Source organism: Notechis scutatus, chromosome 1 (genome assembly GCF_049901735.1).
Source record: "Notechis scutatus isolate UNSWTSFEM ecotype Mainland chromosome 1, rNotScu1.2, whole genome shotgun sequence".
Taxonomy (NCBI): Eukaryota; Metazoa; Chordata; class Lepidosauria; order Squamata; family Elapidae; genus Notechis; species Notechis scutatus.
In genome coordinates, this window is record NC_142009.1 from 17,652,291 (window position 1) to 17,674,777 (window position 22,487).

A 22,487-nucleotide genomic window follows, 5' to 3' on the forward strand; every position below is an offset into this window, starting at 1 on the left:
TTAAGTGAGTTTTGCCCCATTTTATGACTTTTCCGGCCACATTTGTTAAGTGAACTACTGCAGTTATTAAGTTAGTAACCCGGTTGTTGAGTGGATCTGGCTTCCCCATTGACTTTGCTTGTCAGAAGATCCCAAAAGGGGATCACATGATTCCTGGACATTGCAACCGTCATTAATACAAGCCAGTTGCTAAGTGTCCGAATTTTCAATGCCGTGGTAACTTTGGTCACTAAATGAACTGTTGTTAAGTCAAGGACTACTTTGTACTTACCTGATCCTAGAACATGAAGGAGAAGCCTATCCTTGACTCCTCTGTCCTTCCTTGGCTAGTACCACAATATAAAAACCCAACTACAGGTAGTCCTCGACTTACAGCAGTTCGCAATTGAAGTCACAACGTCCCTGAAAAAAGTGACTTATGACCATTTTTCACATTTACGACTGTTGCAGCATCCCCATGGTCAGATGGTTCACATGTGGATGTTGGACAAATGACTCCCATTTATGATGGTTGCAATGTCCCAGGGTCCCATGGTCCCCTTTTGAGACCTTCTGACAAGCAAAGTCAATAGGGGAAACCAGATTCACTTAACAACCGTGTTAATAATTTAACAACTGCAGTGATTCATTTAACGACTGTGGCAATAAAAGTCATAAAATGGGGCAAAACTCACTGAACAACATAAATTTTGGGCTCAATTGTGGTCTAAAGTTGGGGACTACCTGTAATATCTGAACCACGTCCAGCCTCCAGGTATCACACCTGGCTGACCAAATACTACTGTCCCTTCCTACCGAAGGATGGCCCTGTCAAAACCGCCATCAGTTAATCCAGTCAAAGCCATCATTACACAATTCCTATTCCTGCCCTATTTCATTCCAAGGCTACACCAACACCTTTGCACCAGCTTTGGGGCAGCCATTGCTGGGTCAGCAAACATGAAGGCCATTACCACAGCAGTCACCGAACTCCTGTGGCGAAGGCACCTTCGCTTCTCCTGATGGACGGGGCCTCAGCATGTCGCCGACTGCATTCATCCCGTGCCGACTGGCTGAACCTTCCTGCTTTATCTCCATGGCAACCTGCGTGGGCAGCGACACGCCATATAGGAAACCGCTGGTGGTGATCCCAGGAAGAGGGTCTTGATTGGCCTGCTTAATGCGCACATTATTAAGGCCCGGTTGTCGGCTCCCCTTGGAGATGAGAGCAGCAGAGTTCATCTCAACAGAAGAGTTGGGTTCCCTGATAGAGTCCTCGGGGGGCCTAAGAAAAGGAGGAAACTGCACATAACTTCATGTTTATCCTAAGTTGGTAGAATGAACTATTTAATACAACAAAGAGGATCAAAATATGCTGAAAATTCAGAGACAGGTTGTTGAACATCAGCCAATTGCTAAAGACGTATAATAAAACTGATTTCATGTCCTGTTTATGAACTTCCGATAAGTATTTTGTTGGCCACTCTAAGATAGCAATATCCTGGTCTGGGTGGAGTTTTGGCTTAATCTAGCTGAACTCTTCTTATGTTCTTAAAGAAGCAGACCTCCAAACTATCTCTCTCACCCACAGTCTGGACTAGCAACACTCTCTCTGTATTATGTATGTATGTATGTATGTATGTATGTATGTATGTATGTATGTATGTATGTATGTACCGTGTTTCTCACATAATAAGGCCGGGCCTTATTTTTGACCCGAAAACCGGCTAGGCCGTCTTTTCAGGGTGACTTAATTTCCCCCTTGCATCCTCGGGTGGGTGGGCGGCGACAGCTTGGATGTTCGGGAGACCTTCCGCCACCGTTAATTTCCCTTCTCCCTTGCTGCCGTAGCGTTACAGCAACGCCGCGGCGTTTGGCGCAGCCACGTGCAGCCAGTCAGGGCTCCTCCCTGCAACCGGAGCCCTGAGGAGACACTTGGCTTCAGGCTCTCCTGTGGCCGCCTTCCCTTTGCCTTCAAAGGTAAAGTGAATTATTTTAAAACCTCCGCTCATCCCATCAGGGCCGCGCCGGAGCCGTGAGAGCTGAGCAGAGCCGGAAAGCGAGCCACGGGTGTTTCCTGGTTCTGCCCAGCCTGTACGGCTCTGCCGCAGCCCTGGCGGGATGAGCGGAGGTTTTTAAATAATTCACTTTACCTGAAGGCAAAGGGAACCCTGAGCGCCCAAGCCAATATACCAACAACAAAGGCAAATCCTCAAGGTGGGCTGGAGGGAGGTGGCTACGTGCCCCCGGGCTGCTTCAATGCAAGGTCCTGACTTGCAGCATCCTGCCATTGCCGCCGCATCCTTTTCGCCGCCGCCTCCCTCTCCGACTGCGAAACTCGTGTGCTTCGCCAAACGCTCCGAGCAAGCGAGCTCTTTCATACATAGAGAGAGGAAAGACGCCGGCGTGCTCCGAGAGGCTGGCTCTTTTCTCTAGCCGAGGCCGTTGGAGCTGCCACCGCCGTTTGGAGCTGCCTCTGCCGTTTGGAGCCGCCACCGTTTGGAGTGCCGTTGGAGCTGCTGCCGCCGTTTGGAGCTGCCTCTGCCGTTTGGAGCTGCCTCTGCCATTTGGAGCCGCCGCCGCCGTTTGAAGCTGCCGCTTCGCGTTGGAGCACTGCCGCTGTTTGGAGCACCACCGCCACTCCAAACACGGCGGCAGCTGCAAACACGAGCGGCAGCTCCAACGTGACGGCAGCACTCCAAGCGGCGACGGCGGCTCAAGCGGCAGAGGCAGCTCCAAACACGGAAGCGGAGCCGCTGCCGCCGTTTGGAGCTGCCGCCGCCGTTTGGAGTGCCGCCGTCACGCGTTTGGAGCTGCCGCTTCTGCGTTTGCAGCACTGCCGCTGTTTGGAGCACTACCGCCACTCCAAACACGGCGGCAGCTCCAAACACGGGCGGCAGCTCCAACGTGACGGCGGCACCCACTCAACGGCGGCGGCGGCTCCGCTTCCGTGTTTGGAGCTGCCTCTGCTGTTTGGAGCCGCCGCCGCCGTTTGAGTGCCGCCGTCACATTTGGAGCTGCTGCTTCTGCGTTTGGAGCACTGCCGCTGTTTGGAGCACCACCGCCACTCCAAACACGGCGGCAGCTCCAAACACGGAGCGGCAGCTCCAAGCGTGACGGCGGCACTCCAAACGCGACGGCGGCTCAAGCGGCGGCGGCAGCTCCGCTTCCGTGTTTGGAGCTGCCTCTGCCGTTTGGAGCCGCCGCCGCCGTTTGGAGTGCCGCCGTCACATTTGGAGCTGCCGCTTCAGTGTTTGGAGCTGCCGCCGTGTTTGGAGTGGCGGTGGTGCTCCAAACACCGGCAGTGCTCCAAAGCGCGAAGCGGCAGCTTCAAACGGCAGTGGCGGCTCCAAGCGGCAGAGGTAGCTCCAAAGGCGGCAGCAGCTCCAACGGCACTCCAAACGGTGGTGGCAGCTCCAATGGCACTCCAAATGGCAAGTCCCCCACCCTTCCCCTATTTTGCATGTTTTAAACTAGGCCTAAATTTGGGGGAGGGCTTAATTGATTTTATGCCTAGAAAACATGCTGGGTCTTCCTATTGGTGGAGGCCGTATTGTTGGAGAAACACGGTATGTACGGTGTTCAGCTTTGTTCGGGTATTTTCCCACGTCATTATAGTTGTGCTTTTAAAGTTGTAGCGACTTTTCGGCAGAATCTCATCTGCCATCATCAGGCTTCTGTATTATTGTGTAATACACACACACACACACACACACATATACATACACATCATATCTGTATCTCTGTGTGTGTTTGTGTGTGTGTATATCATCATGATCTTTTAATGACCCCATAATCCCCTGCAGGGTAGAGTCTGGGCAACTGAATGGAGCTGAGTGTTTACTGGCCGGATGCCCTTCCTGTCGCCAATGCGGAGTTATATTCAGCAGACCCTAACCCTAACCCACACACTATATATATTTATTAATATTATACAGGGAGTGTGTTGCTAGTCCAGACTGTGAGTTAGAGAGATAGTTTGGAGGTCTGCTTCTTTAAGAACATAAGATATATATTTATACACACACACACATGCACACACATGTGTTTATGTGCGTGTGTGTGTGTGTGTGTGTGTGTGTGTGGAGGGAGAGAGAGAGAGAGAGAGAGAGAAAGCGTGCATATATACATATACATATCTCAAATTACAATTTCAATGTCTAAAATATATTAATGAAGGAAGACAGAGAAAGTATTGAAAATTAAACTATAAATGACAGACCAAGAGAATGATTTGGAAAAAGGCGCTTTGCTGGATACACAAAAGAAACTAGCTGGATTGGCATCTTTCAACCCATTTACTTTCTCACCTTATTTCCTGGTGCAAAGAAAACAAGAAGTGACTGATAGCAAATGAAATTACTAAGGAATATTATAATGATGAACAGCAAAAAAAAAAAAAGGAAGAAAGGGAGTGAAGATAGAAAAAAAAAGGCATTATATTTCCTTCTTCTAAATAGCACTTGAACCAGAAATCTCAATCCAGCTGCTCACTAGGCAAAGTTCCATCCTAAATAGGAAGTATTTATAGCCCTTCTGTCAAGCTTTTCATCAGCCATGGCTATAAATCTCAGTTCTCCAGATACTTAACTCCTTATTCCGACTTGCTTTCCTCAGCAGAGGCTCATGGCTATGACTCGGCAAGATTAGTTTATTGTTGACAGGAATGAAGACAGGAGATTTGCCTACTGCAATACGCAGAGGTCAAAGCCTATATATAGGCCTAAACTCCAGGGTTTAAATTGTATACTTTTTTTCTCCCATATTTCCAAGACAATGGATACCTGGATGCTCTGCTGATGGCTTTGAAAAGCAGCTAATCTATGCTGACATATTGGCTCTCTCTAGCCTGGAACTGCTGATTCCTACTTCATCAGCATGTTTCCAGATCCCTTCCCAAGCCAGGGTTAGCCAATGACTGGCCTCAATTACTCAAGAATGCTCAATACCTTTTGTCAGTGTATACCTAATTCTAGTCCAACAACTGGAAGCAGGTAGAAGCACTTTTGCAGCCCCGAGATAAAACATCCTTCTCCTCAGTGGTGGGATTCAAATTTTTTTACTACCAGTTCTGTGTTTGTGGGCTTGGTGGGCGTCGCATGGCTTGGTGGGTGTGGTTTGGTGGGTGTGGCAGGGGAAAGATACTGCAAAATTTCCATTCCCTCCCCACTCCTGGGGGAAGGTTACCACCGGTTCTCCGAACTACTCAAAATTTCCACTACCGGTTCTCCAGAACTGGTCAGAACCTGCTGAATACCACTTCTGCTTCTCCTACTGACTCACTGCCTGTGCACACACAACATATTATAGTTTATGTTGCTCTCAGACCATAATAAGTATTTGATTTAATTATATAGATTATTCCATAAGCCCAATTTTCTGGATTCACATGAACATCCTGAATAGTCATTGGCTGTTTTCATACAACACTAAGACAGGCTAGGATTTGTTGAGCTAGAGTCCTGAACTGCATGTAATGGTAAGTAATATGAAAACTACATCGTGGTTTAGCATTATTTGTGAAAAGAGCCACTAGCTACACTTTCATATCATGACTAATGATATTAAAAGGCATAACCAGTTCCCATCCCTTTGCCTCCAGCAGAGCCATAATACAGAAATTCCCTAAGTACTCTGAAGTGAACAAGATCCAGAGCCAACAAATCAAAGAGGTCCTTCCTCTTGGAGATCCATGGTACTAATTAAATCCATGGAAACTAGAGTTATCATGATAAGGAACTAATGGAAATAATCACCCCTCAGATCACATCTCAGCTGCTTGAAAACAAAAGTCAGATGTAACATTGCAGTTTAGGCAAGTTGTCTGACATGGATTTGAACCATAGATAAACAAAAGCCAGAAATTCTAATCCTATCTCAAAGGTGCTTTTTCCTTCAACAGGGAAATGGACTTTGAAAACTTTTTGCTTCTCATCCAAAAAAAACCTCCTTCATCTCCGACTGGATGGTGATGAATGGAAGGATTTATAGTCCTTGCAGACAGTCAGCCATTTGCATTCTTTTAGAGAGTCATTAAGGCCACCTGGAGGTTTATCTGTGTCATCAGGTTCACTACTCACTAAAAGAATGCAAATGACCAATTGTCTGCAGGAGTATAAATCCTTCCATTCCCCACCATCTAGCCAGAGCTGAAGAAGCTTTTTGGATGAAAAGGGAAACGTCTTCAAAGAAAAACCAGAAAGTCCAGTTGCCTCTTGAAAAAAAACACCTTTGGGACAACTATGACTTGAATGACTGAGAATCTATATCGATATTCTAATCCTATCCTTACAATTGCACCAAAACAGGGGGAAAGGGATGATGATGGTGATGATTATGTTATCCATTCAATCGTGTCCAACTTTTAGCAATTCTAGGGTCCAGGTCTCTCCACATCTTTCAATCTTGCACTACTTCTTTTGAGTTTTTCTATGCTCTGGTTTGTGATGGTAACCCTTGATTTCGGTCATTGCAAGCCAATATTTTTTTACCCCTCTATCATGGATTAGTACAATCAACATGATCTGCAAGACACTGACCAAATACGAGGGAATAAAAAAGAAAAAAAAAAGCTTCCAAAACACCTCATTCTTACCTTTTTATCCTGAAGCGCATGTTGTGGCTGTGCTCTAATATGGCCATCAGGGACTTTGCATCATATTCAATGGGTTTCCTGAATGTGAGTCCATCGGGTAACCCAACCACCGTTAACCAGCCAGGCTCTTTCAAGAACTTCTCATATGGCAGTGGAACCACACTGCTCTTCCCCAAGGCCTCACCTGGACAATGTGGAAGAACAATACACTCTGAAAGAAATCTAAACAAGAGCTGGCCACAAGGCATCCCTTTGTTCTGTCTCTTTGTCACATTGTGCTGTTGCCATGAAAGAGTATTTGGGCTGCGCTACCCAAAAGGCAGTCCATCATATGTTTGTAACAGCCTTCCCCAACTTCAGGGGTCTCCAGATGCATTCATTTTGAATCCCAGAATCTCCTAGCCAGCACTGTCATTGCTAAGAATTCTGGGATTTGAAGTTTACATATCTGGACGACACCCAAGTTAGGAAAAGCTGCTTTATAATGCTCTCCATTCCTCTGGACCATAAGAAAGGCTGAGCGCCAAAGAATGGAGGCCTTTGAACGATGGTGCTAGAGAAGACTCCTGCGAGCCCCTTGGACTGCAAGGCAATCAAACCGGTCAGTTCTAGAGGAGATCAACCCTGACTGCTCTTTAGAAGGCCAGATCCTGAAGATGAAACTCAAATACTTTGGCCACCTAATGAGAAGGAAGGACTCACTGAAGAAGAGCCTAATGCTGGGAAAGATCGAGGGCAATAGAAGAAGGGGATGACAGAGAATGAGGTGGCTGGATGGAGTCACTTGAAGCAGTAGGCATGAGCTAAAATGGACTCCAGAAGATGGTAGAGGATAGGAAGGCCCGGAGGAACGTTGTCCATGGGGTTGCAATGGGGCGGACACGACTTCGCAACTAACAACAATTCCTCTGGATTAGTGTTTCTTGGTAGCTGGAGAATTCTTGGAATTAAAATCCACATGTCTTAAAGTTGGTGAGGTTGAGAAACACTGCTCTAGATTTAGGAATATATTCTCTGCAGCAAGACTTAGGCAGAGGTGCTAGTGGCAGGTAAATGGCTTGTGTGGCAACCAAAAGTTGGCACCAACCAGATTTATCCTCCAAGTGGGGACATGTATACAGTAAAAATGGCATTGTCTACCTACAAAGAGAGAGATAGCAGAAATTTGGGGGGACTAAGTTTTGCAGAAGAAAGAATTATAACCCTCATCATTTCTAAAAACAGGGTACAACATGCAATAAATGTTTACAATTAGTGGGGTGGGCAACGGAGAAAGGAAATGAAAAACAATCAAATAGATCATTCAGAAAATAACTTATTTATTTATTTAGTTGCTTGTTTGTTTGTTTATGGGATTTATAAGGCCGCCTAATGCAAATAATGTGACTCTGGATGGTGTGCAGCATGCTTGGATAGCTGGCATACCGCTTAAAACTACTCAACTGCAAAACTACTAACAATAAAAAAGATAATTGGAATAAGAGTAGTAGCAGTGATAATAATAATGATGAAGCTATTACAGGGCACTAAGATCTCAAAATGGGAACATTCGTAGCTGTCTCACTTTCTATACCAGCTTTCCTAACTTGTGGTCTTCAGGTGAATACAAAAAGTAACACTCCGGACTCTCAGGTAGCAGGTTTAACTTCTAGCCAACTAAGTATACCCAACAGTAGGGATATCTAGATTTGTAGTCAACTATATCCAGAGATTTGGATGTTTCCCATCCTTCCACAAAGCCTCTTGACTTGGGCCTGGTTCATTCACTCTTTGGATAAAGGTTAAGATGTCATCACAGTGTCTTAAATGGATTACTTTCCTAAGAGGAAACAGCCACTATCTGCCAGCTTAATGGCTTGCTAGTTCTCCCATCTGTTAAATCCAACCCTTTAGATCTTCCATCCTCCCAGCCATACAAGTAGGGAACTGGCCAAAAGGTCCCTCAAGCCGCTTGGCAAACCCAAGTCCCAAGGGAAATCAAGGCTATTCCTTACTATAAAGCACATCAAAGACTTCTTCTACCATCTTCCTGAGGAGATAAACATCTGATCCCTGATCTGGGGAGATCCGAGGAATTGTCCGACCAAAATCTTTTGCCTTCTTCTGGCCGTCCAGGTCATGTTCTTTGCTCTGCTGGACTCCTGCAGGCAGGGAGGAAGCAGGACACACAGAGAGAAAAGATGGTAAACTATATTGGCATGACATTTACAGTATGTGTCGCCAATTCTTACACTGATTCTCTTGCCTCTGTTTGAAGCAGCTGCAGTCACCTATCTTTCTCAAACCTATATCAGGAGTGTCAAACTCAAGGCCCAGGAGCCAGATCCGGCCTGCGGGGTGCTTAGATCTGGCCCGTGGGGCCACCCTGGAGATAGCGAAGGACCAGCCTGTGGTGACTCTGCCAGCAAAAACAGAGCTCGGGAGGGCCACATGCTCCATTTTCTCTGGCAGAGGGTTGCAAGAGGCCGTCCCAGCCGAAAACTGAGCTCAGGAGCCCGTTTTCACTAGCAGAGCACTCAGGCTACCACAGGAGCTCCCGACACAAGTGACGTCAAGCTGGCCACGCCCATCCCAGCCATGCCCCTCTGTCGTCGTCCCCGCCCCCCGAAGTCAAACACAACCTTGATGCAGCCCTCAATGAAATCGAGTTTGACACTCCTGCTTTAAGGGGAGAACATGGGAGAAAACCAACATATAAATCAATTGGTAGGCAGATTCCAAAGAATGAAAAGATGGCGGTGGGATTGTGGATAGGCTTGGTGGTGATGCCACAGGGTATCATCCAATGTCATAGAACAGAGGTCTCCAAACTTGGCAAGTTTAAGACTTGTGGACTTCAACTCCACAAGTCTTAAACTTCAGCATAGCTAGCTGGAGAATTTTGGGAGTTGAAGTCCACAAGTCTTAAAGTTGCCAAGTTTGAAGACCCCTGCCATAGAGTATCAAATAGGGGATTCTGCGTTTTGCACATATCCATCATAAATAACAGCTCTGCCCTAAAACTGAAGAATTGACTAATAATAACACAGCATTTCCTGATTTTCTGCTCACTCATGAACCTGGAAAAGCCCTGAAAGGCTGTATTTAGACCCCAAACTTGCTTCATCAATCATGGGAAAACCATGCATCTTTGGAGTCAGAGATCTGTATATTGGTGGATCCATGCAGAGAGTACATACACTTTATTGAAATACATTGTCTTTCTCCATTGTCATAGCACTGATCATCAATAGTATCATGATAGTATATTTTGAATTTATCTAAGATTAAACAGGTCACAATGGTACACTAATAATTACATAAATTATTATGCAAATAATTATTAAAGGTATTAAATAAATTGCACATGAAAAACATAATTAAATATAAAACCTACTTTTTCATGATGACATGGGAACTTTATTTAAAAAAAAAAAACAATCTGTAACAATTTGTCTAGCTGTGTGATTTATTGTCAATGATTCTCAACTTCTTTTTATTTTAAAACCACTAGTCTTATGGTCTATAAAGGGGAGAAAGATACCATCTATTATTACACCAACTACTCCAGGCATTATTCCGAATTATATCTCTCATGGTTTTAATTTAGAAACTCAGACTATAATTTATGTTATTTATTTGTTCATTCCTCCATTCATTCATTTATTGGAGAGTCTTTTAAGAATATCATGGATAACCAAGAAAACAAATGATGACACAGAAGAAATCAATCCAGTGATGTTACTCAATGCACAAATTACCAAGATGAAATTATCATTATCTTATGACACATTATGCAAAGACATGGTTCTATTGTTGTCTATAGTACTGTCTACATGGCTGCAAAGAGTCAACAGTGACATGATGACACATAATCATTACCAATATTTCTTTACCACTTTATTTCTCGAAGACCCATAATTCCTATGCTGTCTCATCAAACAATTCCAGCTGACATACAGACAGAAGAACATAAATCTACTAGGAACAATCCAGTAACATCCCCAATCAAGTATCAGTTAAGTGAACCAATTAATTACATCTTAAATTAATAACAAGACTCTTGTTACAAACAGGACAACACATTCACTGAATGGCCTCGAAGTCTAATTTTTATGAGGCCAAGGAATGCAAAGGCTATTCTAGCTATTTACATCTACTAAAGGAACAAATGTGATTAAGTAGAGATATAAATGAGAAGCAATAGTAACAATATCAGACAGATGACAGCCATTAAAGCATTTAAATTATAACTGTTTCTTCACAACACTTACTGTTAAACATTGCCTCTGTTACTGACAGCAATGTCAGGATAAGATAATTGAAACCACTTAACATCCAGGATCTACCTCAGCTTCCCCAACCAGCTGTCCTCCAAATGTTTTCTATTGGAAAACAACACACTTCATCCTAATAAACAAGATACTTGGAGGTGTCTTGTAATTATTGTGTAGCTTAATCTTTCTGAATGCCAAGTTGGGAAAGAGTCTCTTTTAGTCTGTAATACTGGGAGCCTAAGGGACATGGTGGCTCAGTGGCTAAGACACTGAGCTTGTCGATCAGAAAGTTCCGGAGTTCGAATCCCTAGCACCACATAACAGAGTGAGCTCCCATTACTTGTCCCAGCTTCTGCCAACCTAACAGTTCAAAAGCATGTAAAAAAATGCAAGTAGAAAAATAGGGACCACTATGGTGGTGGGAAGGTAACAGTGTTTCATGTGCTTTCGGCATTTAGTCATGCCGGCCACATGACCATGGAGTCATCTTCGGACAACGCTGGCTCTTCAGCTTTGTAATGGAGATGAGCACCGCCCCCTACAGCTGGAAATGACTAGCATGTATGTGCGAGAGGAATCTTTACTTTTACCTTTACTGGGAGCCTAAAGTGGATAAAAAAACAAAGCAGCAGAAAAAAATTCAATGTGTCCCAACAAGAAGAAAAAAAAGTCCAACATCTTTGGAAATGCTCCCAAATATATAAGACTATGGACAAAATGTATAGGTGAAGCACACTCAGCTTCACCTCAGATAATCCAGCCATTGTTGATCTTGAAGGCCAAGCAAGACTGACATTTGCATGCAGTTCCACCAAAGAGGTTAAAAAGCAGATGTCCTGCCTTTCAGCCTGTGTCATGCTTGATACAGGTCAGCATCGTCTGTCACATTCAAAACCTCTTGTTTATAATGAACATCTGTGGGATTTTTTATTGCTTTCCATTGCCTGTGTATTCTGTAGGATCTCAGAAGTTGCTGCTAAATTGGACAAGGAAATTCATGCAGGCTTCTACTTCAGATCTTTGACTTTAAAGGTTTGAAGAGTGCTAATTCTGACTTGCAGGTATATGATGGAGGAAGGTATACTCCTAATTTCCTCTCTCCTACTCACAGTCGAGGGCTGGGTTCACATGCATGAGTTCCCACAAGGAGCAAGTGATAACATGTGCACATGACAACATGGCAGCTTGCACTGAATGCCTTGTCCATTCACTGAGAAAAGCCATGATGTGATTTGTGGGAATTTGACACAGGCCCATCTACTTTCTCTACGCTGGTGCCTCCAGTTTTCAGTCAGAAAAATTCTGCTGGATGGGATCAATGAATGCAGTAATCCAACCCCATTAGGCTGAATAGCTGATTTGCACAATATACTTAACCAAGTCAGTTAAAAGCCTTGCGTAATATGCTACATTAAGTCAGCTCCAGTTCTTTTCATGGCACAGCATGTTGTGCAACCCCCAAATGGTGTTTAGATAACACACTTAGTCAAAACAGGTAAAAGCCAAGGAGTCACTGTCTGTCTATTACTCTATTATTTCTTTACAGGTTTCTATATGGCTGCAATCAAAATATGCTTCAAGATGGTTACACATTCTATTTAGGAAACTAAGGATAGAAAGCAAAAAGTCTAAAACACTAAAAACAATATCATCCAAAAGACAGCTCTAGACCTATATCTTATTTAGGGTATAATAAATAAATAATCAATACGCCAAGGTTGATTAATGTTAACCTTGGCTTCTATTTTTGTGACATACTATTATTGGTTAGTTAATAGCTCAATAATCCAGAAAATGGGTTAACTGAGTCACAAAGTGTAGCATATTGAGCCAGGGAATCAGGCAACAGCGTGTTTTTTTTTTTAAAAAAGTGAAAAACAAATCAGAGCCCCTAAACCAGGAGTGTCAAACTCACATCGTCACAGGATATATCATGACTTTTTTCTCTTCTCTAAACCATGAGTGGGCGTAGCTAATGTGTGACACACCCAGCCCGCAGGCCGTGAGTTTGACACCCCTGCCCTAAACCCAATTCTTTCTACCTCAAAGATAGACCAAAAGAAGCTACTAACTCTTGTAATACAATTCTGGGTGATTTGCAGTTTATAAGAAGGGTTGTAACACCCAGTTGTTAATAATGGCAACAATTAAAAGCATTCTGTCTACCAACCCAGATAAACACACATAGAGAACACTCCCCAAACAAAGAAAAGGAGGAAAATATTTTTGAGAACACGGCCAAAATACTATTGCTGAAAAAATAAATTCCTGAGCCAAGATAGCTGAGCAACCTGTTTTTAATACTGCTATTCTCATTCACCTCAAGATCCAGTTGACACATCAAACTAATTAATAAAAAATAAAACTCGGACATATAGCCACCCCTGACCACGTAGATCCAGGTTTAAGTGGACAACCATCAGACAAGTAAATGACAGACAGCAATTAAGCAGTTAATCCTAACCTGCATCAGATGCTGGCATTAAATTTGGCACACAGTTACATAATTGCTGGTTTTACCAAGGCAACTCGAATACTTACTGCAGAACTTTTTGAAATCTGCCTGGACCTCCTTCCTCGTGTTCATGAACAGCCTCCCCTTTTCTGTCCCAACTACAAAAGTATTTTCATCGTGGACAGCAACACAGGCAACTTCCGTGTTGAGTTTAGAAAGGGCTGAGCACTGGGGAAGGAGAAGGAAAATGGAAGAGTTGTTATTTCAATTTATTTTTAGAATGAGGAGAAGGAGAGGGAAAGAGAAGAAAAGAGACCTTGGAGGCAGGGCAGGTTCAGCAGGTTCTGACTAGTTCTGGAGAACAGGTAGCAGACATTTTGAGTAGTTCAGAGAACCGGTAAATACTACCTCTGATTGGAGATTTTACAGTATCCTTCCCTTGCCATGCCCACCAAGCCACGCCCACAGAACCGGCAGTAAAATAATTTGAATCCCACCACTGCTTGGAGGTCTTCTAGTCGAGCCCCCTGCTAAAGTAGGAGACCGTATACCATTTCAGATAAGTGCCTGTCCAGTCTCTTCTTTAAAAAACCCAGTCTACAACTTTTGAAGGCAAACTATTCCACTGGTTAATTGTCCTCACGGTTAGGAAGTTTCTCCTTAATTCCAGGTTGCTTCTCCCTTTGATCAGTTTCCAACCATTGTTTCTTGTCTTGCTTTCTGGTGCTTTGGAGAATAATTTGACACACACACACACACACCCTTCTTTGTGGCAGCCACTCTAATATTGGAATACTGCTATCATGTCAGTATTTTTCCAGTGTCATTGTGCCAGCATATTTGAAATGGATTTGAAAGCTGTTATGCATGCCAGTCCTTTATATTCCACTATGTATCCCATTGGGCTACTGGAATATGTGGGGCAGAAGACTGCATTTACTTGAAAACACAGCAGTCACATTCATTTCTAGAGTTGGCCATGGGGGGGATGCGTAAGAGCTCCACTGTTTGCTACTCTGTGTATTTAAATTCAAGGTTCTAATGCTTGCAGTATTTTATGCATTAGCCTTCCCACTTTTTAAAAGCTGATAGCAAGAAATCTTTAATGGTATCATTCTGTTATGAATAAATTAGCTAAATATCAGAACTAATTTCTTACATGCACTTTTAATAGAAGCCATTAAGAACATTCTTTTATATAGGTGCTGTATAACCCTTTCAATGTTAGCTTTTTTATGATTTAAACAATTTAGGCTTGCTTTTGAGGGCAGATTGATGTCTCTAAATGTCATAGGGCAATAGTTCTCAATCTGTGGTCTGTGAACCCCTGGGAGGCCACAATATCATCACAGGGTTCCATGAAAGCTTGAAAAAAATGTTATTATTTAAATCTTGAGTTAAGTCTTGGTGGTCCTTGGCCATGGTCCGTGGCCACAAAAGATATTTAAAGGGGGGTCTGTCGTGAAGAAAAGGTTGAGAACCAATGTCATAGAGCAGAGGTCTTCAAACTTGACAGCTTTAAGACTTGTGGACTTCCAGAATTCCTCCTCCAGTCACGTTAGCTCAGGAATTCTGGGAGCTGACGTCCACAAATCTTAAACTTGCCAAGTTTGAAGACCCTTGTCATTGAGCATTCTCAACCCATGCCATGAGAATACCATTTTGTAACCTCTAGCTTTAAGTGCACTTGCAAACCACAACAGTTTCTGCCACAGATATTGCAGTTAATTTGATGTCCAAATTAACAAAACTAAATTGTCCACTGCTCTGCCTCTGCAGTCCTCTGCATCAGAAACCACAGAAGTTAATGGCTGAAATAGAAGCAGACAAATTGGTTAAAAAGCATTATTTGCTGAAGCAGTTGGAAACACTTTGCTTGAGTTCTAAATTATGGTGCCATAAAACCTAGTTTGATGCAATCTCTAAAATGAGGAAGTTGAATCACATATCAAGCTAAGCCATAATGTTGTTTTGGTTTGGCTTAACGTGCATTTAAATTTAATGACTGTGACTAATATAATGGTTCTAATGCACAAAAAAGCTGGATAATTATGATTCATTCAGTAAATCATGGTTAGGTCTTAGCACAACATGTGAACCCAACCACTGGCTCTGTGAAGACCACTTTAAATATATTTATTTGATCTTCTCAACAAAATTTGAGCCATGTCTCAAATTCAACACTGTTGTAATGATCACAATATGTTTAATTGTTTAATTAGAAGACTGTGAGGGGCTAAAGGGGAAAAAAATTAAACCACATTAATCCAAAGATTTATTTAGTTTAGAATTAAGATTTTCAGACAAGGAGCTTTTTCAGTCACAGCAGAAGATGCTGAAAATTGACCCTAGGCCATTTGTGTAAATTCTTGTAACTGAACTACAATCGTTTCTCTAAGGAGTCTTGTAAAGCTGCCTAATCTAGAGACAATACAGTTTACATAACAGTTTGAAACTGGACTAGAATCAGAAGAGCCCAAAGATAGGCAGGTTAGCAAACATCTCAGAAGACAGTTCCTGTATCAAGATTCAGGAACAACTTGACAAGCAGGAACTCTAAGCAAAAATCAGCAGGAGGAATGTCAATAGAGATTAAGTCTTAACTCAAAATATGAGTATCATTCTGGGAGAGAATCATAATAAGCATTAGCACACCTGAAAAGCATCTGGATGTCTTACTGGATCATTACTTAACATGAACCAACAATGTGATGAAATTGCAAAGAAAGCAAATGCTATCCTAGATACTCTATCAAGGGTGTAAAGCAAGGGTCTTCAAACTTGGCAAGTTTAAGACTTGTTGTGAACTTCAACTCCCAGAATTCCTGAGCTAATATGACTGGAGGTGGAATTCTGGGGGTTGAAGTCCACAAGTCTTAAAGCTGTCAAGTTTGAAGACCCCTGGTATAAAGTCAAGATTTTAAAAAGTCATTATTCCTCTATTTGCTGCATTGGACAGACCACATCGATCAATGTTGTGTCCCATTTGGAAGGATACCAAAAACCTGGAAATGTGTGCAGAGCAAAGAAACCAGGATGATAACGAGACTGGGCAAACAATTGGAGGCAATGGAGGTGTTCAACCGGGAGAAAAGAAGAATGTGAGAAGAGAACGGCAGTCCTCTTCAAGTATCTGAAGGTCCGTAGAACACAAGGCAGAACAATCCAGAAGGCAGGACAACAAAGTACTGTATAGGCTTAACTGTAAGGAAGTACATTTGAACATCAGGAGAGAAAAAATCCTGAATAAAAGCTCTTTAACAGCAGAACAGACTATTTCAGAAAGTGATGTATTCTCTTTCATTGTTTAAACAAAGGGCTGGCTGGCTGGCATTTGTCTGACATGATGTATAGTAATAATGGATTCTTGCACTGAATAAAGGCTTGGACTAGATGATCTCTAAGGAACCTTCCAAGCTTCATACTCTATCACTCTAAGTTGTCCATACTCGGCCATGGATTTTGAGTTTACAGTAGGACCAATTTGAGCTTGGAAGGCTCTGAATCAGAATCTGACAGTTTAATTTACCTCACAGAGATCGTATGAGGATAATGAAATGAGGATGCAAAGGACCATGAATAATATTTTGGAAGAAAGGCAGTACAGGTAGAGCACTGCACACCAGAACAACTAGACACAAGAACAATTTTTTCCCGAATGCCATCACTCTGCTAAACAAATAATTCCCTCAATACTGTCCAACTATTTATAAAGTCTGCACTACTATTACTGTTAATCTTCTCATCACTCCTTCTCACCCATCCCCACCCACTTGTGACTGTATGACTGTAACTTTGTCGCTTGTATCCTTATGATTTATACTGACTGTTTCCTAGTATGATTTGATTGCTTATTGTACCCTATGACTATTATTAAGTGTTGTACCTTATGGTTCTTGATGAATGTATCTTTTCTTTTTTGTATACTGAGAGTATTTACACCAAGACAAATTCCTTGTGTGTCCAACCACACATGGCCAATAAAGAATTCTATTCTATTCTCAAATTAGGATTGTTTGAAGTTGTGACTTACCTGAAAAAGGGGACTTCTGACCCAGATCCAAAGTTCTAACAATCCCACCCCTCCCCTGCCATGGTCATGTGACTGCACTTCAAGAACTCAGCAGCATGGTCACCTTTTATGGCTGTTTATAATATCCTGTGGTCTTATGACTTGTATTTTTAAAACATTTTTTTACAAAAAAGGGCAACTACTTCCAGCTTTCGGCAAAACTGCGCCCATCGTGAACTATCAGTTTGCTTAATGACTGTGGCATTCCTTTTACAATTGTGACATTTGCTTAACAACCACTGCAAAAAAGTCAAAGCATGATCAACCCATTTTATAACTTATGACTGTAATGGGCAGGCTCCATTATGGTCTTAATTCAATGACTACCTGTATATTAAAATAATTGAATTGAATTGAATTCTTTATTGTCACTGTACGTATATACACATTATATACATACAACGAAATTCAAATAACACCCAGAGACCAGACTCAACATGCACACACACATGACAATCCCCAAACACCTCCCCACGCACCATTAATAAGCGAAAGAATTTACAATCTGAATATCACACTTTCTGAATGCAATCAACTTTATAAAATACAGGTGGGAAGGTGTCGATTCCAAGGACAATTAACTAGCATAATACAAGTATTAGAGACATGATGGTGCAGCGGTGGAATGAAGTATTGCAGGCTGACTCTGCCCACTGCCAGCAGTTCACTTCTGACCAGTTCAAGGTTGACTCAGCCTTCCAAGATCAGTAAAATGAGGAACCAGATTGTTGGGGGCAATATGGTGACTCTGTAAACTACTTAAACAGGGCTGTAAAGCACTGTGAAGCAGTATAGTCTAAGTGCCATTGCTTTTAATATTAATTGTTATTATGTTAACTATTATATATTATATAGCTAAGCACAGAATTGTCTCCTACTGTCCATGGGTTTAGGAGACGCTAACAACAGAGTCATACCATTCAAGTCAGTTCCAAACAACTCCAAATGTTCAATCTAGACATATTCTTCTGGATTAGGCTTAATTTCAGTACTTTTTTTTAACTTTAGTAGGTTGCAAATTTATGCATACATACTTCCTATCTCCCTCCTAATCTCTTCCACATTAAAGATTAGTTTTAAAGACTGTGCCAGGTATGTATCTTATTCAACCGGGGGTGGGGTTAACTTATATAACATTTCTACAGGGATTAAAAAAGAAACAAGAAAATAGGGGTTGGGAAATTACGATTTAAAAGAAAACGAAAATTATTCTTTTGTATCATAGAAAATAAAACTTTTGTCATTTGGGGTGGGGATAGGATTAAGCAAACAGCACAGTTGATAAAATAAGGATATCTGAAACATTATATGCCGACATGAAGGTTAACAGAAACCACAATATGTGTTTTTAAGGATTGATTTCAAAGGTCTTTTAGCTACGGATACAAGCCATTTCCTCTTCAGACTCAAGCCCTTGGAGCAATTTCTCTGCAACAGCCACCTAAAGTGACACAAGATCTTTGTTTCCTCCATAAATCTGTGGCCACATTTTGAAACAAAGCTACAGAGTCTTTGTTGACTTGTGTAAAAATTTTTGGCTCCAGCCAAATTGATTTGATTAGCCTTTCTCTTTTTTTTGGCAGCTGTAATATTTGCAAACATGCTGTGACATCACAGAAAGAGCAGGAAGTGGACATTTGTTCAAATCATGTAAAAATGAAGACTGATGAATAGGATCAATTCCAAAGGTTGAATGGAAAAAGGAGGGGGTTCACCTGAGACTCATTGGTAGCATTTACACAAAAAAATTAAGTCCAGTTAAAGATATAATTATTGCATTTTTAGCTTAACTCTGTAGAACTGTATGTTGTGTGAACCCAGACTTTTTTGGTTTTCTTATGCTTCAGTGTACTACGGAAATCAGAAAAAAGGTTAATTCAATAATTAAGTTCCCTCTGTTGTGGGAACACAGAATTATGAGATTCCTACACAGAGGCTGGGCTCCTATTACAGACTAAAATAGGGTTGAATAGTTGTAATGCAGAATCTTGAGGGAACCCAGTCTCTTCACAGGTTGTGTGACTAGGTCTTCATACTAAATCAATGTAAGCTTTCTTTGGGTGCTATTGCTTTAATGTGACATTTTGTCTCATTAAGCTAAGTTTACTGAGTTGAGTTTTGCTAATCTGATCTGGGGTTCAATTATGTAGGCAAAGGTGGAGAAAAATCCATAGGTTGTGTGGAGTTGGAACCACATTAGGAGTACAAAGCTATTTAGGGTACAAACAAGATTGTGAAATGGTGAAAAGGCAACTGCAAGCTTCTTCTGCTGCAGCCAGCTGCCTGCAAGGTTGACTCAGCCTTCCATCCTTCTGAGGTGGGTAAAATGAGGACCCGGATTGTTGGGGGCAAAATGCTGACTCTGTAAACCGCTTAGAGTAAAGCACTATAAAGCGGTACATAAGTCTAAGTGCTATTGCTATTAAAAAATGGATCCAAAAAGAATAAATATCACATCTCCCTCAGCTCTAAAACCACCTAGGCCCCACAGACAATCTTTAAAAATAAAATAGGAAGGGAACTTGGAAATACGTCCCTGTGCCCAAAAAAGGAGATAGAAGTTAGCTGGGCTGGTAGAGAGAAAATACTTGGAGTGGTGAGGAAACCAAGCTTGTTCACTCAAGCTTCTCTAGAGCTTCAAGACCGGCCTTCCAAAAACCTTTGTTAATGAACTTTTTAAGTAAATTGGTATATTACTGAAGATGGATTCACTGTGAGCTATTTTATCTAATTCTTTTTAATACAGCTTTTGTTTTGATTACTTTTTTGAGTACACTGCTCTGGACTCATCCTCAAGGAAGATGATGACAGTAATTATAATATGATATATCACATAGTAAATGGATGGTTTTTGATCTGCCCCACTCCTCAAAGCAAACGTTTTGCAAAGAGGTAATCTATTTATCCCCAACTATAAAAAATATACATGATTTCAAAATGAATTAACCTTGGTGCCACATACAATTAATTTGTATTTTGGCTTATATCTGGCCTTTTCTCTAGGATCTCAAGCTGGCCTACATGAGTTGACCTCAAATACCTCAGTAAATTCCTTTGGATGAAAATAAATGTGATCTTGGATCTTCCAAGACTTAGCCCAAAGTCTTAACCACAACACAACATTGGCTACTTAGTAACAGAGGTATCTTGGCTCTCAACAACATCCAATGAAAATATAAGTTTCTTGCAAACATACAACTTGCCCAAAACTTACCATAGAGTCTAAGGCTGATACTAAGCTGGTGATAACTTCATCTTTTTGAGAGAACACCAAGTGCCATTGGTCCGGTCTGCAGTTGTTAAGAAGCCCATCGGAAAACTTCCCCAGCAGTGCCATGATTGCCTGAAATCAACAAGAACCAACTGAAGATTAGATGAGTCTTGTGTTGCCTGGACATAGAAAACCACAATAGAACAACCAGATAGTCTCCAAATGTCATACACTGCCCTGTTCTAGAGCTCAATTCAATTCAAGTGTTATGGTACTTGCTGGAATTCACAGGTGAAAATATGTTCCTCCACCCAATCTACCCCCAGTCTTGACTCTGCCCAAAAGCATTCTCCAAAACTGCTACCAGATTACAATTGTTAAAATGTGCTACAAGAACTTTATTAAATACTTAATTGAACGTAGTAATTATAACAGCTGGGTTTCATTAATTTAAAATAAATGTACTTTTAACTTGAAATTTCATTTTCGCTTGGTGACTTCTTATAATATAGCCTACCTGTGTCAGCTACTCGAACATTACAAAGGGAGTGGGCTTGGGGGGGGAATTGCATAGCACTATTCTACAGAGAGAAAGGTAAGGAGATGTGGTTGATAAAGATTATTACAGTACTTCTCTCACCTTCGCTAAGAGGATAAACAAACTGCACCTACCACCATGCTACAATAATGAAGAATTAATACAAGGACCTCCTGGATGATGAGTCTTTGCAAATCCCCAGTAGAACCAATCCTTGATGCCATGGTATCATGGCCTGCAATGAAGACAGGGGACTTCTCCCCGAGATGCAGATATACAACTATCACACGGAGCAGAAAACCCATAGTAGGTAAAGTCACACTTACTTCAGAATTTCAAATTGTTTTGCAATGATTACTCTGCTTGAATTCAATTGTTCCTCTTCTTCCTCCTCCACCACCAACCCATTGCCATTCTCCTACAACTATCTCCTGGCCCCCAAACCGACTTCCTGTTGCACAAGATTTTTCCTCATAAGCAAGAACATGTACTAAAAAAAGAAAAATAAACAACTCCTCGTTGCTTCCAATGGGCCTTCTTCAATCAAGTTCTCGCACAAGTCACACCACTACAGACTACTGGGGAGAGCCTATGGTAAAACAGTCCCTCTTGTTGCAAAGTAGGGCAGAGTTCCTAAAAGTAATGGAACTCTGAGACTGGAAAAGAGGAAGAGGGGAAAACAAACAATCAGGAATCTACAAATGAATCTAGCAGTTGGCTGCAAATGTTTGCTTTCATTCTAATGAGATGATCTCATCTTCTTCTTAAGTCATGACCTTCTGAAAAACTAAGAAAGGTGGAACTGGGTGAAGGGCAGCAGTTCCTGGAGATCATTCCAGATGTCCTTCTAACAAGGGTGATCTTGTTACAATACGGTGCTAGAAAAATGGCAGGGCAGTCATGGTGAAGTTGAAGGCATTAGCTTCAGCTTAGGCCCTAGGATAGGATAGGATGGGACCCAGTGGTGCATTTCAAATATTTTTACCACCGGTTCGGTGGGCGTGGCTTGGTGGGCGCACTTTGCACATGCATATGTGCAAAACACGCACTTTGCACAGGTGCAGAGGCTTTCTGACTCATCTCCTGCAATCCTGCACTCTCCCTGTCGCTTTAGCAGCTGCCACACAGCAATCTGCTGTGCCGCGCAAAGCAGCTGCGCTTCAAAAACAAGGAATAAAGGTTAGTATGGGAGCCTGGGCAGGCGGGTGGGCTCAACAGCAGATCATCAGTGAGAACTGGTTCAGTCTCCGTGGCTCATCGGCGCTACCGCCTCAGCAGAACTGGGCCGAACCGGTAGAATACCACCACTGGATGGGACAAGATAGGATAGGTTAGAGGGTAGGAATAAGAATAGGATAGAATATAATACTTTACTGGCCAA

General features: G+C 42.1%; 2 protein-coding genes across 8 annotated transcripts in view; one reads left to right on the plus strand and one right to left on the minus strand.

The window, feature by feature from the left end:
- Positions 1–22,487, minus strand: part of GTF2IRD1 (GTF2I repeat domain containing 1) — a 149,566-nt gene that overhangs the window by 65,823 nt on the left and 61,256 nt on the right. For 6 of the 7 annotated variants that reach the window (XM_087943464.1, XM_087943348.1, XM_087943578.1 and 3 more), the window contains 5 exons: positions 20,572–20,700; positions 13,372–13,513; positions 8,569–8,715; positions 6,575–6,758; positions 954–1,264 (listed from right to left, as the gene is read on the minus strand). In XM_087943464.1, the coding sequence (XP_087799590.1) occupies positions 954–1,264; positions 6,575–6,758; positions 8,569–8,715; positions 13,372–13,513; positions 20,572–20,700 (913 nt within the window). Of the gene's footprint in view, positions 1–953; positions 1,265–6,574; positions 6,759–8,568; positions 8,716–13,371; positions 13,514–20,571; positions 20,701–21,432; positions 21,754–22,487 lie in introns of those variants that run through there. The other variant, XM_087943629.1, reaches the window with a different exon arrangement.
- The window catches only part of LOC113415103 (uncharacterized), a 45,030-nt gene continuing 43,879 nt past the window's right edge, over positions 21,337–22,487 (plus strand). The window contains exon 1 of the mRNA XM_087954651.1: positions 21,337–21,416. Within this exon, the coding sequence (XP_087810777.1) occupies positions 21,337–21,416 (80 nt within the window). The remainder of the gene's footprint in view (positions 21,417–22,487) is intronic.